Source organism: Sciurus carolinensis, chromosome 11 (genome assembly GCF_902686445.1).
Source record: "Sciurus carolinensis chromosome 11, mSciCar1.2, whole genome shotgun sequence".
Lineage (NCBI taxonomy): Eukaryota > Metazoa > Chordata > Mammalia > Rodentia > Sciuridae > Sciurus > Sciurus carolinensis.
This window is the reverse complement of record NC_062223.1, coordinates 111,720,766-111,736,960: the sequence shown is the minus strand read 5'-3', so window position 1 is coordinate 111,736,960 and position 16,195 is coordinate 111,720,766. Positions and strand designations below refer to the sequence as shown.

The window sequence follows — 16,195 nt, the reverse complement described above, 5'->3', positions numbered from 1 at the left end:
AAAGAATTAAATATCTTCCTTTTTACCTTTATACCCTGTAAGTTTCTGGCTTCTTGTTTACATTTCAGCAGCTCTTTCTGCAAACCAAATATAGTTACATCAGATGGTGGCATCTGGGTTGCTTCAGAACCATTACCTCATTCTGTCAGCAAGAAGACAAAATCCAGTTGACCATTCTATGAATGATTAACCCTCTACTGAGGCAGACAGATGTAGTCTAGTAAGCAGTAAAGGCTGATCCACAGAAACAAGAACAGGACCTATTCCATTCTTCTCTGTGGCATCTCGGTCAACTGCCCAAAAACGGTCTTGCCAAGAAAAAAACACCCCATCAATCTCCACAGGCTCTCTTTACCAACACAAAAATAAAATCAGAATAATCTAAATTCCTCTCACTGAAATATATAATCATACCTAAATATGCTTATCCCCATGTCATTAAATAATCATCTCAGTTCTTAAGGGTCAGCTAAGGATTGGAGAGCTTCTAGACTCCATTTTCTTCTTTTCCTAATGCATCATATTAAACATTTTATTAACATATCTATATCATATTTTTGTAAGTGATACTACTGGGGATTGAACACAGAAGCCACACTCAAACTTAGAGTCACTGACCCACACCCCAGTCCTTTTTATTTTGAGATAAGATCTCATGAAGTTGCCCAGGCTGCCCTCAAACTTGTGGCTTTCCTGCCTCAGTCTCCAGAGTCACTGGGATTATAGGAGTGTGCCATCACACCAGGCTCTAAAATGGTATCCTTAACCTGGACTCCACAGCTGGGATCAAAAATTACCCTATTAAAAATTCACATCTGTGAGTGTGTGTGCATGCACACAGGTATATTTCTGGGGAAAGGATTAATGTCTTTAGTCATATACTTATAACTCAAAAAAAAAAATTAAAAACCACTGACCTAAAAGAATTCTGCAAAGTACTTATTAAAAGACAATATCGATATTAGATCCATTCTTTCTTTTAAATAGAAAAGAAAAACTATGAAATATTTCAAACATATAGAAAGGTACAACCAATAATAACACATATATCTATTACCCACCACCAAGATTTAAAAGGTGTTACCTTGTTTCACATGTTTTGTTTCACATGTTTTGGATGTATCTTTGCCTTTCAATTAAAGACATAATACAGGTAGAGATACAGCTAACATCCTGATTCTGCATCCCTTTCCCTCCATACAAAATTGTCTTGAAGTTTGTGTCTAACAGTCTCATAATTTTTTTCAAAGGGTAAAATGTCCATGTCCTGACATACCTTTAGGTCCTGATTCTCCACCATACTCTGATCCAAACGACTTTGGATTATAATCTGAATGTAAGACAAAAAGAGATGATTATGCAACTATGCTATGAAATTCAGAAGCCACTTTGTTCAACAAATATTTATCAAGCACCTCCTAGATATCAGCTCTGCACTGAGGATACAAAGAAGAGGAAGCAGCTCCTGCCTTCTGATGGAAACACAGGCCCAAAGTGCAGCAAGTAGTACCATATGGATAATGCTTAGAGTAAGTATGTGTGTACTGGGAGCAGGCGATAAGATACAGGGAAAAAAGAAATATGGCAAGAAATGAAGGTGCAGGAGAAAATAGGGGCTAGATCATGAAGGGCCAGTGAGGGAAATAGAGAATTGATAGAGTCTTATGCAAAGAGATAACAAAGTGGCCTCTAGGAAAATTATTCTTGTTATTTTATAGAAAATGAATTAGAGGACAGAAGAGGAATCAGGAAAACCAGTCAGCAGGACATTAGAATGTGGATGAATGCCTGAATAAACTAGTGGCTATGAGAATGGAGACAACCAAACGTAGAGGGAAGGATCAGAAAGGATTCAAGGATGACATCCAACTTTCTGTTTGGGATATTTGAGTAGACGAAAAGAGATGTACAGACATCCAAAAGGATAAGCAGTTTTGGCATTTGGGTGAAAGACAGAAAAACTATTGAATTTAGGAGTCACTAAAATTGAGATGCTTATATTACATATAAATGATAACAAACAGCAGACAGTTGCATATTGCATATACAAATCTAGAACTCCATAGAGAGTTTTAAGCTGCAAATACAAAAATGAGAAACAGATGGGAAGTAAGTAAAGACATGGAGGTAGACAATACTGCCCAGGGGACTACATAAAATGAGGACCCAGAGTGGAAACACTGAGGGGCACTATCGTTAAGACAGGCAGTAAAAGAGAAGCTTCAAAGGGAACCTGAACTCTCTGAGGGTAGGGTCTTAGGCCTGTTTTGTCACTACCATATATCTTCAGCACCTTGAAACAGTGCCCAGCAGAGTCAGCAACAAATGTTGATTGAATGGATGAAGAAACCAGGAAAGAGTAGTCAAAAATGTAGGACAAAACCCAGCAAGAGTCAGAGTCAGGAGAGAACAGATTTCAAGAAGGTGTGGTTAGCAGGGTCAAATGCTAAGAATAAGTAAAATACATATACCAGATTAGTGTACAAATACAAAAGATGAAGCTCACCAGTTGTTCCTCAGGATTGGCACCTGGTTCACAGAGGGCCAAAGGCCTCTCCTGTTCGTCTTCAGGTAAGGATCCATTGAGCAATAAGGCCTGAATAACCACAAAGGCAGAAAGAAACTTCCAATCAGATGGCTTAGTCCATAGATGGACTTGGTAATCTCACCCCAAACTGAAACCACAATCTGGCTTCCTCTAGAAATCTCCTTGGTAATTTTTGCTCTCTAGATACTTTCAATTCCATTCTTTGAGACCAGCTCCTCTTGTCAAACTTATGCTCTAGGCCTCTTTCATCTCTCTGTACACAAATGAACCCTCTGCTCCTAGGCTCCTTAGCCCCACAAGAAAATCTAAAAACAAATCTTCCCTTCAGAAGTAACAGGGCACCTTACAAACCAGAGCTGCTCAAATTGCTCAAGCTAGAAAGGTCTAAAAGCAGTGCAGAATTATCCTGGATTAGAAAAGTGTATCATAAGGACTTATGCGAAATAAACTGAGAACAGTGACTTGAGATTGTTTGATTTTTGCTTTAACAATTCTTCATTTTTATTCTCTAAGGCAACCTGGATAGAATAAGAAGGAAGACTTCTTTACAAAGATGTCCTCATTTATTTTAATTCCAGGCTCTGTTTTATTAGAATATTAGGGGGTTGCCAGGAATGCCAGCGATTTCAGAGGCTGAGGTAGAAGAATTACAAGTTCAAGTCCAGCCTCAGAAACTTAGCAAGACCCTGTTTAAAATTTTACAAAATAAAAAGGGTTGGGGAATATAGCTCAGTGGTAGAACACTGGGTTCAATCCCCAGCAGTAGGAAAAAAAAAAAAAAAAAATTAATGGGTAGAGTGGGGGTGGTAGATTTACCCTGAAGCTAAGGAAGCTCCAGCTCTAGGGCCCCTATGTGTACTTTCTCCCAAGACCCTATATCTAATATTGTATTTATATTTCCTAACCTTATTCTTAAAGTTGAACCCCTCCCTCGAATTGTATACTTTAGCACTCCCAAAACTTGGATCTGTCCCTTTAGGAAGGTATTATGAGACCTATGAAGACTAGTGAAAGATTGAAAATGTGTTCCTATTTTATAACACAATTCTGTCTCAATTCAAAAGAGAAGAGTTACAGAGGTTAAATCCTGGTTCAACTGATGTAACACAAATTCATCGTAAGTGTTGATAAAGAACATTTTCAAGTCCAGTCAATGATTGATCTACTAAATAGTACTAATAAAATATTAGTAAATCAAATTAATTTGGTAATTTCATGGTGTTATGGAGAGAAGCACAGACATGACAAGAAGTCCCAGGGCTATAAGGGAGCTAAGGGAGAACAGCAGTACAGAAATAGTGACTAATTGCAAATTGTTCAACAGGTTCTAACTAAGGCATACTAATAAGTCAGAAATCCTCAATGTGGCTTAGCATGCAATTTGTTTATCCCTGAAAGAGTTAAGAGGTTCAGTGGATGCTGTGAGCCCTTTTGTATTCTACAATGGAACTGAATTCTCATTGTGATCATGTGCCTATGAATTAGAACACCCATTTGCAGGGAATATTAAGATGCTGACTTTCTGCCTGTCAATTATCTTCTCTCTGTTTCATCTGCCATCAAATTTCTCCCAGGCTAAGAAATACAAACCAAACCAAGAGCTTAACTGATGGATAGATATGTTCATATAATGCAAATTATCCTGGGGAAAAAACCTAAGTATAATCCCAAAGTTCTCTATGGAATACTTCTTAGTCAAGCACAGGGAAAAAAAATTTTTTTCACTAAGATATTCCTTAATGGAGTGGCAAAAAAGGGATTAAAAAGGCCTCACAAGTCATATGTTTTTAAAATATGGAGCAAATAAGGGAAAAACCAACAACTTTCTTTGGGAATGTTTAGGCAGTAAACATTCCTCCAAACTTTCCCCCAACCCTTCTCAGTTCCTGGGGATACATTATGCAAATTGCTTTACCACAGCACCAATCTCCTTTTTTCCTTAGGAACCCTTTGTGTCCCCACCCTGTTGCTGACTGGCTAGGAGCACACCCTCCATCGCCTGCCGGCTGCCAGAGCCACACACATAATGTGGGCTTTGTTTATGTGTCCATAAATATTTCACAATTCAGAAGCAGTGCAGTTCCCAGCACGAACAGAAAGGAATAGTCCTAGGCAATTTCAGGGTCATCAGCACACGACAAGGGCTCCCCCAAACAGAGATGGTCACACAAAGACAGAGGATTGAGGGGGTCATTCAGGGTGGGAACTATGTCAAGTGGATCAGCCAGTCTCTGAGGGAGATTTGCTGAGCTCACATTGCAGGTACAGGAAAAACTGAAGGGCTTTGTTGCTCAAGGAAAACCTCTTCTACCTGATCATTATGCCTTGGCATCTGCCTGCAAATGCATTAGGTGTGAGCTAAATCCCTTAGCTAGAGGAAAGTAGAAACCTGGCAGCATTACTGTCTCTTCCACCTTTTCTGTTAAAGAATTCCTGGGAGAAAATTCCTGCCTATTCACAGTGCCATTCTTGGCTGAAAGCTGCAATTGCAGGTCTATAGCCACCTAAAGAGGCCTACCTGTGAAGCAGTAAGAATACGTGCTTGGTAGGGCCTGGAAATAGCCCCCAAGCTTGCAGAAATCCTAACATCTGTGCTACAAACAATTCACAAAGTCCACTGAAAGCACTCACATATTAGCAATTTTTGCTTTTTGTATACTACTCTATGTAAATTCCCTCATTCAACTGTGACCTCATACAAAACTAAAATCAGGGTTTTTTTCAATTTATACTAGAGACTTAAAAATAATAATCAATTGGTGCACTCAGAACAAACTACAAGAGAAAGCTACCTGTAGTCCTGATATCATTTTCTTTGCTTCCTCCATTTCTTTTTCTAAGTGTTCTTGTTGTTCCAACAGCTGTTCTTCCCATGAGGTCTCCAGATAGGTTCCAGGGCTCCCTGGCCGCCAGTCTCGGGATAATGGAGAGTCTATCTCCTCTACAAAATGAAAGGAAGGTGTATAGTTCATGTTGAAGGAAACTGATTTCCGGCAGAAAGCGTTCACAGAGTAGTTTACAGGTTCAGGTCACCTGCCTTCTGAACCTGTCCTCAGAGACAAACTGAACTCTCCACCAGGTGGGGTTGTGAGGCATAAGGAACTGGCTGTTAACTGAGGTTACAGGCTCAGCGAAGCAGCACTCACTCTGTTTGGGAAAATGATTTTTTTTTTTTTTTTTTTTTTTTTTTTTTTTGCAGTGCTGGGGATTGAACCCAGGGCCTTGTGCTTACAAGGCAAGCACTCTACCAACTGAGCTATATCCCCAGCCCTCTTAAACTCTTAAGAAGCAGTAGGACTGCCACCATCAGACTCTTAATTCTCTAGAACTGGCATTCCCAGAGCCTGATTTTGCCAGATACAAAGAAAGGAACTGTCAGATGTAATGAAAACAAAATTTGTTGGTTACCCTAAAGTTTTAGTAGGGAGACCATGATTCAATATTTCTTTGATTCCTCTGCATCATAACTGAACCCCTTTCACATATAACACTGTGTGAGTCACACAGGAAACAAACTAATAAAAGCATACTTCTACAATTGTTTAATATCACTCCCTGGTTTTATTTTCCTACCCTTAAGGCTTCTTTGCTCTGGTTTCCTTGTCTATTTTATCTTAATTGTATGCACAGTAACTTAAAAATGCCTTATTGAATACAAAAGGGTAAAAACTCTTTGAGAAAATTTCTTTATTCATAAAAGGAGTATAATAATGCCTCTGGATTGTGGTAAAGATTAAAAGAAGTAACCTATAGGTGGGGGATGTAGCTCAGAGGTAGAGTACTTGCTTAGCATGCATAAGGCCCTGGATTCAAACCCCAGCACCATTAAAAAAAAAATCAAAACAAAAACAGTTTATGCGCAGGGACTAGTGGTACCTGGCTTGGGGCAGGTACACAATAAATATTTTCCTCTTCCCTCTGTGAGGTTCCAAGAGTTTCTGACTCGGTAGCATGACTGACTTTTTGGCCCTAATCCCAGGGCTGAGGGGTAAGAGTATGGAAAAACTTAATTACAGTTTTTCTTCCAAAGGCTTCAGTTTCATTACAATACTTATGAGTAAATGAAATTCAATGTAATTTTGCTGTGCTTCTTCTTTGCTTTTCTTTATGTTTAGGTAAGAAAAAAGGAAGAGAAATGAGACTGACTATGGAGAAATCTAAACAAAGGGAAGTCTTTGTGGCCTTCTCTATAGCCCTGTGTCAAACCTGATGTAGACTTGCTCTCAGAGATGTGTGTTCTCAGACATCTTTGTTCATACTCTATATTCCTTGCCCTAATTTAAGTTAAGGAAGAACCAAAATTATTTGTAAAAAATAGGAATAATAAAAGTTATTTACCTAAGTAAGGCTTCTGACAGTCCCTAAAGTCCTTTCCTAATTAATAGGCAGTCAGATAAGGAAGGGCCTACCTATGCTGCTGCAAGATTTTTAATGGCTAGAACATCAGAAAGGACTAAAAGGATAACTACATTAATTGGCTCTTGGGTATTACAGCCCTCCACAGCTGACCCCACATGTACAGACCATAGAGAGGGACAAGGCCAGGGAGCTTAGAGGTAGATAATCAGGACCTCCAAACTCTTCAAGCTCAGGGACTTTCCTCGAGCCAATCCAAGCAGGCAGACAGTACCTGTTCTGTTCTCTATTCCTTCAGAAGGAATAATCACAAAATCTGCCTTCTCCTCCGACTGGGTTATAATGGATTCACTCTTTGCACTGTGAATTGGACTGGGTGAAGTCAGGCTGTGATTGAAGAAAAAGGAAAAGAAGCAATTACTACAGTTGTTCAGAAGTCAATTTTCATAATTTATCCCAGAGACAAGTCTTAATCATCTTAACCATGGTGCCTAACACAGCACCTAACCCATAGTAAGAACTATTTGTTGATGTTGTTGAAGGAATGAATATAATCCAGTCCTTGAAAGTCTTTTCCACAATAAGGCTGCCTTTAAGCATCATTGACTGAGAAGAAAATTATCAGAATAGGTAATCTAGCACTTAAATAACTCTAAGATTTATTTTGTTTTTTTGTTTTTTACCTCCCACTACCTCCACCATCACCATCCCCAAGCCTGTATTCTGAGACTAATGCCAGCATGTGTCTTAGTAGCTTTTCGAGCTAGGAAAAAATTCTATTTCCAATACACTGATCTCTCACACAAGCAATACCAGCAGAGAGCTCACAGATTAGCTCTAGGATGATCCCAAAAAAGACGGTTGGGGATAGGTTGGGATAGAAATTTCTGGAATGTATACAGTATATACAGGCTGAGCAGAGGAGCAGTGATTTATCAATAATTGAGCCAGAAAATAAGGGTAATATGTCAAAAGAAGAAAGATCCACAAAAGGTAATGGAATAAGGGTTCACTTGATTTACTTCCATCAAAAACTTATTTATATATTCTGCCTGCAGTATTTTCAAGTTGTCATAAGAAACCTCTCAACAATTCTTTAGTTCTGATATAACTACTAGCCTTGGAGAAAATGTTCAGATTTTCAGAGAATAGGGATTTTAAATCTCTGGAACCAAAACAAATAATAAGACCAAATGGAAATGTGGGGCTGATGCTTCTGCCTGAGATGAATAAAGGAGTCTGAAGAGTCATTTCTCCCTGCACTGCACCTTGAGAATATCAGCACTGTAACAATCTCAGGGACTGTGGGGTTTGCAGGCCCAGCCCCCTCTTAGGAATTCCTTCCAAATTCATCACCCAGACAACAGTGAAAGTGTCGAGGATTCACTGACCCACTTAATGTGCCCCTGAAGTCTCCCAGGCTAATCTTCACAACAACGATCAGGAGTTAACATATCATCTTCCTAGAAACCCACAAAAAACAAGAGCCAACCACACTGAAGCAGCCAGAGACTTCAAAACATCATGTAAAGCAGCCTAAAGACTAGTGTCTTTTCTCCTCAGTGTCTACAGTTGAAGAGCTTTGGTGGACAAGACCTCAATGAGTATTTTCTTGCTTCTTAGAACTACAGGAAAAAATTTATAGTTTCGTGCTATGTGAAATTAAAGAAAGTTGCTTAATCATATATATAGATCTACAACACAAACAGGCAAAAGGGGTAAGGAGTGATGAGAAATGATGAGTGCTTTCTAGAACTCCTGTTCATCTTTCACCACCTATGCAATCTGACTTTCAGGCCAACGTGAATTAACTACTGGAAAAGTTCTCAACTAAGGCTGCTATGTCATTTATAAGAAGATTTATGACTGCTCAGGCCTCAGCATCTACCTCTTAATAGAAATGGGAATCCAGGTGCAGAAAGAATCCTACAACAGTTGCTCCTCTTTGAGGAATAAAGAAGCCTCACTTACTCAGCTGACAAGGTGCTATGGCTGACATGTTCACCGCCTGCATTTGGCTGGACCACAGGAGGTAGGTGCCAGACAAAGGGGGAGGGGGAGAATGTAGTGTGAACTTAGGATGCTGGAAAACTGCTTTCCTAAAAGCGCAGACGCATGCTCAGTTCCTCTCCTCCTCCTAAATTGAGTTGTTCCCCATATAAGGGCAGAAGGGGGCGGATGCCTGGATACCCAACCCCACTGGGGGCGTGGCAGACCAGCCAAAGGAAAACAACATTTCTTTTTCTTGAATTGATGCTGCCTGGGTGAGGCCACAGAGGTAAGACCAGGAAACTAGATGGCCAAGTCAAAAGAGGAAGGACCTGAGAGAGAAAAATCCTGAGGCACAGACCACAGCAGGCGGGGTCCTGCCTCCCTAAGTATTTCATGGATAAAAGAAGTGCATTAAATCCCCTACCTCAGGTCAAAGAAAAGTATTTTAATGCTAATTAATTCTAAGACTTAGGCTCCTCCCTGACTAGTTTAAAAGACCTATTTTATAAACAAACAAACAAAAAAATCCCCTACTTGCCATCATAATCCTCTCTGAAGTCAGAGAACAATGATCACAAATCAGGTCAGACTAATATTTTTTAATTCCCACAGGTCTAATATCTCCCCAATGTTAATTTATTAAACAAGAATCCCCCCTCCCAACAAAGATGATTTCAAATTGGACTCAAATCAATAATTTTAATGGATGATGGGTGATAAGGAAGAGTCCTGTCTCCTCCCAAAGAGCCTCCTTTAGAAGAGACTGAGAGTATAGGGCCAGACCTTCCCCTATAGCTGGCTCCAGATGCCTGGAACCACCGTATTTTATAGTTATAATCCCAGGCCAGCAGCCTGTCCTGCCCAATATAGCGCCACCACTAATCCTCGTCTGTGGCCAACAGCATCCTCCAGTTCTGGCCTTGCTCCCACCCAGGCCCCCACCTGCAGAGCCCTAGTGGCTTCAGCTCACCATTTGACTTGGGTCCCTCCCATGGTCCCCCTCCTGGCTCGGTCTTCAGTAAGCCTGCTCCTCTGCGTGAAGTGGAAGGCTGAGAGTCACAGCGCTCCCAAATTCGGGCATGTCTCCCCGCTCTGGGGCCCGAAGAACGACTCCGCGGACGAGCCAACCCACGGAGAGGCTGGTCCCGATCGCCGGAGAAAGTAGAAAGGGCAGAGGCAGGCGTCTCGGCCCCAGAAACAGGGATGCTCCCGGGTGTGAAGCGCGCTGTCCCAGCAGTTCAGACTCTGCCGCAGCCCGGCCTCGGAGGAAGCCGCCTCCCCTCGTCGGCGGCCGGTCCCTGGCAGCTGCATCTTGGTCTCCGCGGCCGCGCGGCTCTGGGCATCCCCCGGGGCGGAGGCATCTCAACCCATCTCCGGCAGGGAGAGAGGCTCCCAGCGGCTCGGACTGAGCGTCGAGTCCCTAGCCGCGAGCGTGCGGGCGACTCCGCTCCGCACCGCCTCCCTGATCCCTCCCTCCTCACTCGCCTCCCTCCCGAACCTTCCCAGGCTGTCACATGCGGCGAGGCAGCGCTGGGCTCCGACCCAAGCCGCTACGGGCAGAGGTAGGGGTGCGGGCCCGGGCAGGGGCGGGGTCCGAGCAGAGGGGGACGGTTTGGAGCCCCAGGATAGGCGGGGGAAGGGCGACGGGTCGGGAGAATCACCAGGAGGGCTCGAGTGGTCCTGGTCCTAAGAAGCGCAGATCAGAAATCGCTGCCACTCCACTACGACCCCTCCCTTAGTGGACCGGGTCTAACCCGCAGGTCTGACCCGCAGGGAGCCCAGCCCGGCTTCCCGCAAGAGGGGGAGGCTAGCGGGGTGGAGACTCAGGCTCTCCCCAGGAAACCCGTTGAACGCCCGTTTCCTCCCACCTTCCCATCCGCGTTTTATGTTTTCTTTCTCTCCCTCTCCCCACAACCCCCCTCCAGACTAAGGATCATTTTGCTTGCATACAGTGAGAGGCTGGGTCGAGGTTTATGGAGCAACAGGCGGGCAGGGCTTCGCCTGGGGTTTCCCTTGGAGCAGCAAGGAAAGGGGATAAGACCTGAGGGGCTACCTTTCCTATCTTCTGAGTCACTTCCGTTCCGGAAGACCCACATCCCTTGGTCTCATGGCCTGTCTCCTAGCCCCTCCAGGGTAGCCCCTGGGGCGGGGACAGAATGTGCCAGGGCCTGCTGGGTCCCTGGTAGCTGTGAGAAGCCCATTGCTTCCCTGGTCACTTCCTGAAGGAAAGGCAGTGTGTGAACTCTCAGAGAGCTGAGTGAGGGACTGGCAGTGAGGGACTGGCAGTAGAAGAAAATGGCAAAATCAGGAAGGTGAAGAAAACAAAGAGGAATAAATACAAACTATTCTCCTCCAACCCTTCTGTTAGAACAATGTCCTGAGCAGCCTCTTTTCCAGAGTGTCTCTCATTCGTACAGTCTCAGAGCTCCAGCCCCTCCTGCTTAGAGCAAGGAAGCAGGTGCTTTCAGGAGGAGATTCATTTCCTCATCTCTCTCTAACTCAAGCAGGCACTATCAGGCTCAGGAGAGTAAAAGGCCTATAGACTGCAGGAAGCAACAGATCTCATTATACAAGGAAACATCTTTTGATTCTGTACCAGGTGATAGTCCAAGCAGCAAGCAAAAAAGCAGTGGTTCAGACTGTCATTAAAAGCACACCTATTGCTCAGCGGTTATGGGTTTGCTTTGGGGGTAATGAAGATGTCTTCCAACCGGATAGAGGTGACAGCTGCACATTATGAATGTATGAAATTGTATCATGGTTGATGGACATGAATTTTATAAATAAAAAAGCACACCTCTTAAATGTAAAAAATATAAAGTTGATCAGGGTTACCAGTATATTAAAGTGCTGGAAAGAGTTCTATATGACCTCAATAAATTAGGAAATGGTCTGTCAAAATAGGATGGAATTTTATGAGAGAAAGACATAAGAGAAAGAAACAAATATATACAAGAAATAATTAGGCTTAAATAGAATAGACTTCACTGGGTTAGGGTAGGAGAAAAGTCACTACAGCTTAAATATGATTCAGCAACAAAATGAAATTAGTAAATAAGCTAAAACAATATGAGGATGTGTTTGCAGGAGCATGATTTCCATGAGTCAGGGAAGTCCTCTTTTTCTTTCACTACACTAGGCATTGGTCAGAGCAGTGTCCTGTTCTGGTCTCTGCACTTGGCTCTAAGGGAGCCCGAAACAGCCTCTCTGCTAGAATCACAAACATTCTTAGCCCATATACGTATTGATCTGCCACCATTCCCAGCCCTATAATTGAATATTGGAAATACTCTGAGGCTGTAGACGACTCGGCTGAATTTTCTTTCTTGCTATGAGCTTTATACAGCTTTCTCCAGCCATAACTTAAGAGTTATACTCAGGCTCCAAGACAGTGCAATGAAACTGACTGTCAAAAACATTGGCAGCTGGTACATAAATGTCAGCACCACAAGACTGGGCTCTGACAGGTCCCAGGCATGCCCCCATGTGGTCATGGCTAAGCATTGGTACTGAGTTTCCCTGTGTGGAAAATTAACCAGCATCATTCACCTCCTGTCAATACAAAACCACATGCAATGCTGAGGGCTCTCTTGTTTTAAAGCCAAACATAAACTGAGGATAGAAAAAGAGGTTAGGTGCCTTAGTTGTTTGCTGTTTTACCACCTGAAGCTTCTCACCACCCTGAGAATACCCAAGAATTTGGCTTTCAGCTAAGACTGTAGTATAAAGAATCTGAGGCCACAAATACCTGGAGTAGCTGGACTCAGAGGGGGACCTTTGCTGCCCTTCATACTGCTGCACCAGTGCCCGCACGCTCCAGTATGGATTCTCAATCTCCTCATCCATGCTGCTGTTCCTAAGCCGGAGAGCAAAATCAAAAGGAGGAGGGTATCAGTCCTGCAATTCAGGTCAACTCTACAAGTACTGATACTCTAACACTCTGTGAGTTCCAGAGCAAGAAGATGAATAAGGCAAAACCCTGCCTCTGGTAGGGAAGGCAGCAACACTCCCCCCATAAAGGAATTTCACTAATCTCTGCAACATTTCAGGGTTGTCCTCTCCCTCAGCAGATGCATAATCCCCAAAGGACTTTTTGCCATGAGGACAGCTTAGCCTTCTGGATATATACCAGAGTAGAGTCTCCCCAAGATGGACTAAAGTATTGCTCCTACATATTTCCCAGTGAACCAGAGGAAAAACCATATACATGTGGTTCCCTTACATTCTACTAACTGCAAATAAACATCTCAAAAGAAAAGAACTTCTCTCTTGGGGTGCCTTCCCCAACCTCCACTCCTTGTTCTTTTCTGCAGTGTGGAGCTGTTTGGATGATACTTCCATCTCCTACACTGTACTGTCTAAGAGAAGAAATACCAGAGAGAGGGATCAGTTCCCATTCCCAGACTTCTACTCTTACCTCTGTCTGTATCTGAAGACATCCCGTCCAGATCGTGACATGTCATGGCACACATCAGCCAAAGCAGCAGCTGCTCCCTGGGCCACAGCAGTGGCACAATGTGGTTGGTGACTCTGTACAGGGACTCTGGAGTCCTGTCCTTGGCTCACCATCCTGCTAGAGCCGGGTTTGAAATGAGCTGCCAAGGCAAGGACCAGCCTCATGATGGACTTCAGGTTTCCTTCCACAATATCTGAAGGACCAAACAGACCAAAAGGTCCTGAGAGGGAAGCAGAGGCTGAAGACTTGCATTAAAAAGTGTCAGTGACACAGGCAAGAAAAGCAGTCGAGGTCTTGGTCTACACAAAGCCATGTTCAAAAAGGGAGACAGAAGGTTTAAAGGCAATAACCATGAAGTACAAAAACATGTTTGGATAAGAGAAGTACAGGGGTCTTTGGGAGCTCAGAGTAGAGGCATCTTAGAGATGCAGGGATATATTCTTAAAGGAAGTGAGTCCTCAGTTGAGACTTGATTGATGAATAGTGGTTGGTGAGATAAGAGGAGAAAAGGGAAAAGAGTAATCTGGGAAGAAGGAAGAGTAGGTTTAAAGGGCCTGCAAGTGAAAGAGCTATACTACCTGACATAGGAGCCACGAGGCACACGTTGCTACTGAGCACTTGAAATGTCACTACTCTGAATTGAAATGTGCTCTACGTATAGTACTTACTTAACACATACAAACAAAAAGAATGACAAATATCTCATTAGACTTAGTACAAAAATAGAATGCAAAATATCTCAGTAATTTTTGTATTGATTTCAGGGTGACATGGTAGTATTTTGGATATATTGAGTTAGACAAAATATAATAATCTCACCTACTTCTTTTTTATAATATGACTATTAGAAACTTTTAAGTTACCAGTGTAATTCATGTTATATTTCTGTGGCTCAGCATTGTGGTGAAGGAACTGAGAGAAGTTCAGCATGGCCAGAGTACTGGGATCCAGAAGGAGAAGGGAAAGATGAGGCAGTGGTGGAGGAATAGAGGTTGGCCATACAGGGTAAGCCATAGGAAAGACTTTGGATTTTATTCTAAGAGCCTTCAAGGCAGAGGAGTAGCATAGGCATAAGCATTCTTAGATCCTTCTGGCTGCAGTGTGGAAAGCAGAAAGGGAGAGGGACAAAAATCAATGCAGCAGGACTAATTAAGAAACTGTTGTGCTTCTCCGTGTAAAATACAATGATGCCCTGAATGGCAGGGTTCCCTTAAAATAGCGACTTTACTGGGCCAGATCCCCAAGCCCACTCCACATGGGGACCAGGATCAAAGATATGGCTTTCTAAATTCTGCCCTAGAAAAAAAGAGGCAAAAAATGATGTGATAGAACTGGTGAAAATTAACTAAAGGGAAAGGGTAAAATTCTATTTATTTAGCCTCTTAGCCTTTTAAATACACAAAGCTTAGGAAAGGATTATTTGATACTTCCTCTGATTGCTCTCAATGGTTCAGCATTTGCCCACCTGAATGACCCCTACACAAAGAATATCAATAATCCAACATGAAAGGAGGGCTCCCTTCTGACCCCATTCTCACAAAACCCACAGGCAATAAGACCCAGAAACTAAAGCTACAACAGAACCAGATCCAGTCAATTCTAAAGAAACAGCAGAGGGTTAGGGAGCCTCTGTTTTCTAAGGATGCCTACATTGCTCCTTCTTTGCAGCCTGGCCAAACCCACCTGGGTCATGTCACTACAGAAGAGGGCATATACAGAGGCCACAGAGCCCCTTTCGTCTTACCTAGAATGTACTGATATAAAAAATGCTATAAAATATTTTCCTTCTAGAAAAGTATGTAGAAAAAGCATATATTATGATGATGTGAAATAATGCTTGGTCATAAATTCCAAGGAACTTGAAAAACATTATTTTCATTTTTGAAAACTTAAATGAGACATTCTAAAATTAATAGCATAATTTTGTTATTTATTTTCTTACCATTAATTTTCCCACATACACCCAAACAGATCTGTATCCACCTAAAAAGAACAGAGAACTTCTATCTCCACCCATGTTTCCATAGCACTCAGATTCTGATAATCACTCCATCCCAAGAGGATACCTTTCTTTATGGAAAAATGATATGAGGCCCTTCTACAACCTCTGGCTAGCTGAGAATGTGGCTCAGTGGAAGAGCACTTGCCTGGCATGTATAAGATTCTTATCCCCAGCACCAGGAAAAATAAAAATAAAAAAGAACCTGTAAATTATGGCATTTGCAGGCAAATGGATGAAATTGGAGAATATCATGCTAAGTGAGATGAGCCAATCTCAAAAAACCAAAGGACGAATGATCTCGCTGATAAGCGGATGATGACATATAATGGGGGGTGGGAGGGGTTAGCGTTAGGGTTAGGGTTAGGTTTAGGGTTAGGGTTAAGGAGGGGGGCAAGAATGGAGGAAGGAAGAACTGTGTAGAGGGAAAAGAGGGGTGGGAGGGGTGGGGGGAAGGAAAAAAATAACAAAATGAATCAAACAACATTACCCTATGTAAATATATGATTACACAAATGGTATGCCTTGACTCCATGTACAGAGAAACAACATGTATCCCATTTGTTTACAATAAATAAATAAATAAATAAAAAAGACCCTGTGGCTACACAACCAAGGGTGGTGCTTCTAAGACTGGCAAGCACCAATAAAGCTGAGTGTATCCATCCACCAAAAGCATGAAGGGACACTGACCTTTAGCTGAAGTCTGGTGCATACGAATCTTTTTGGAGGCCACAAACTGTAGCACTTTCTCCACATTATTCTTCATCTCTTGTTGGCTACTGGGACTCAACTGTACCCCACTCAGCTTTTCTCCTGCTGTTAAAAGAGAAAAATATATGAT

General features: G+C 42.5%; 1 protein-coding gene and 1 long non-coding RNA gene across 5 annotated transcripts in view; one reads left to right on the top strand and one right to left on the bottom strand.

Annotated features, from left to right (window-relative positions):
- Positions 1-16,195, bottom strand: part of Dixdc1 (DIX domain containing 1) — an 83,100-nt gene that overhangs the window by 24,672 nt on the left and 42,233 nt on the right. For 3 of the 4 annotated variants that reach the window (XM_047516108.1, XM_047516107.1, XM_047516109.1), the window contains 8 exons: positions 16,045-16,170; positions 13,314-13,545; positions 12,645-12,752; positions 7,179-7,291; positions 5,341-5,489; positions 2,507-2,596; positions 1,277-1,330; positions 27-77 (listed from right to left, as the gene is read on the bottom strand). In XM_047516108.1, the coding sequence (XP_047372064.1) occupies positions 27-77; positions 1,277-1,330; positions 2,507-2,596; positions 5,341-5,489; positions 7,179-7,291; positions 12,645-12,752; positions 13,314-13,545; positions 16,045-16,170 (923 nt within the window). Of the gene's footprint in view, positions 1-26; positions 78-1,276; positions 1,331-2,506; positions 2,597-5,340; positions 5,490-7,178; positions 7,292-9,866; positions 10,381-12,644; positions 12,753-13,313; positions 13,546-16,044; positions 16,171-16,195 lie in introns of those variants that run through there. The other variant, XM_047516110.1, reaches the window with a different exon arrangement.
- On the top strand, positions 1,448-15,592 carry LOC124958253 (uncharacterized). Its single transcript, XR_007103855.1, has 3 exons — positions 1,448-1,529; positions 8,701-8,936; positions 13,210-15,592. It is a non-coding gene; the product is annotated as an uncharacterized LOC124958253 (long non-coding RNA).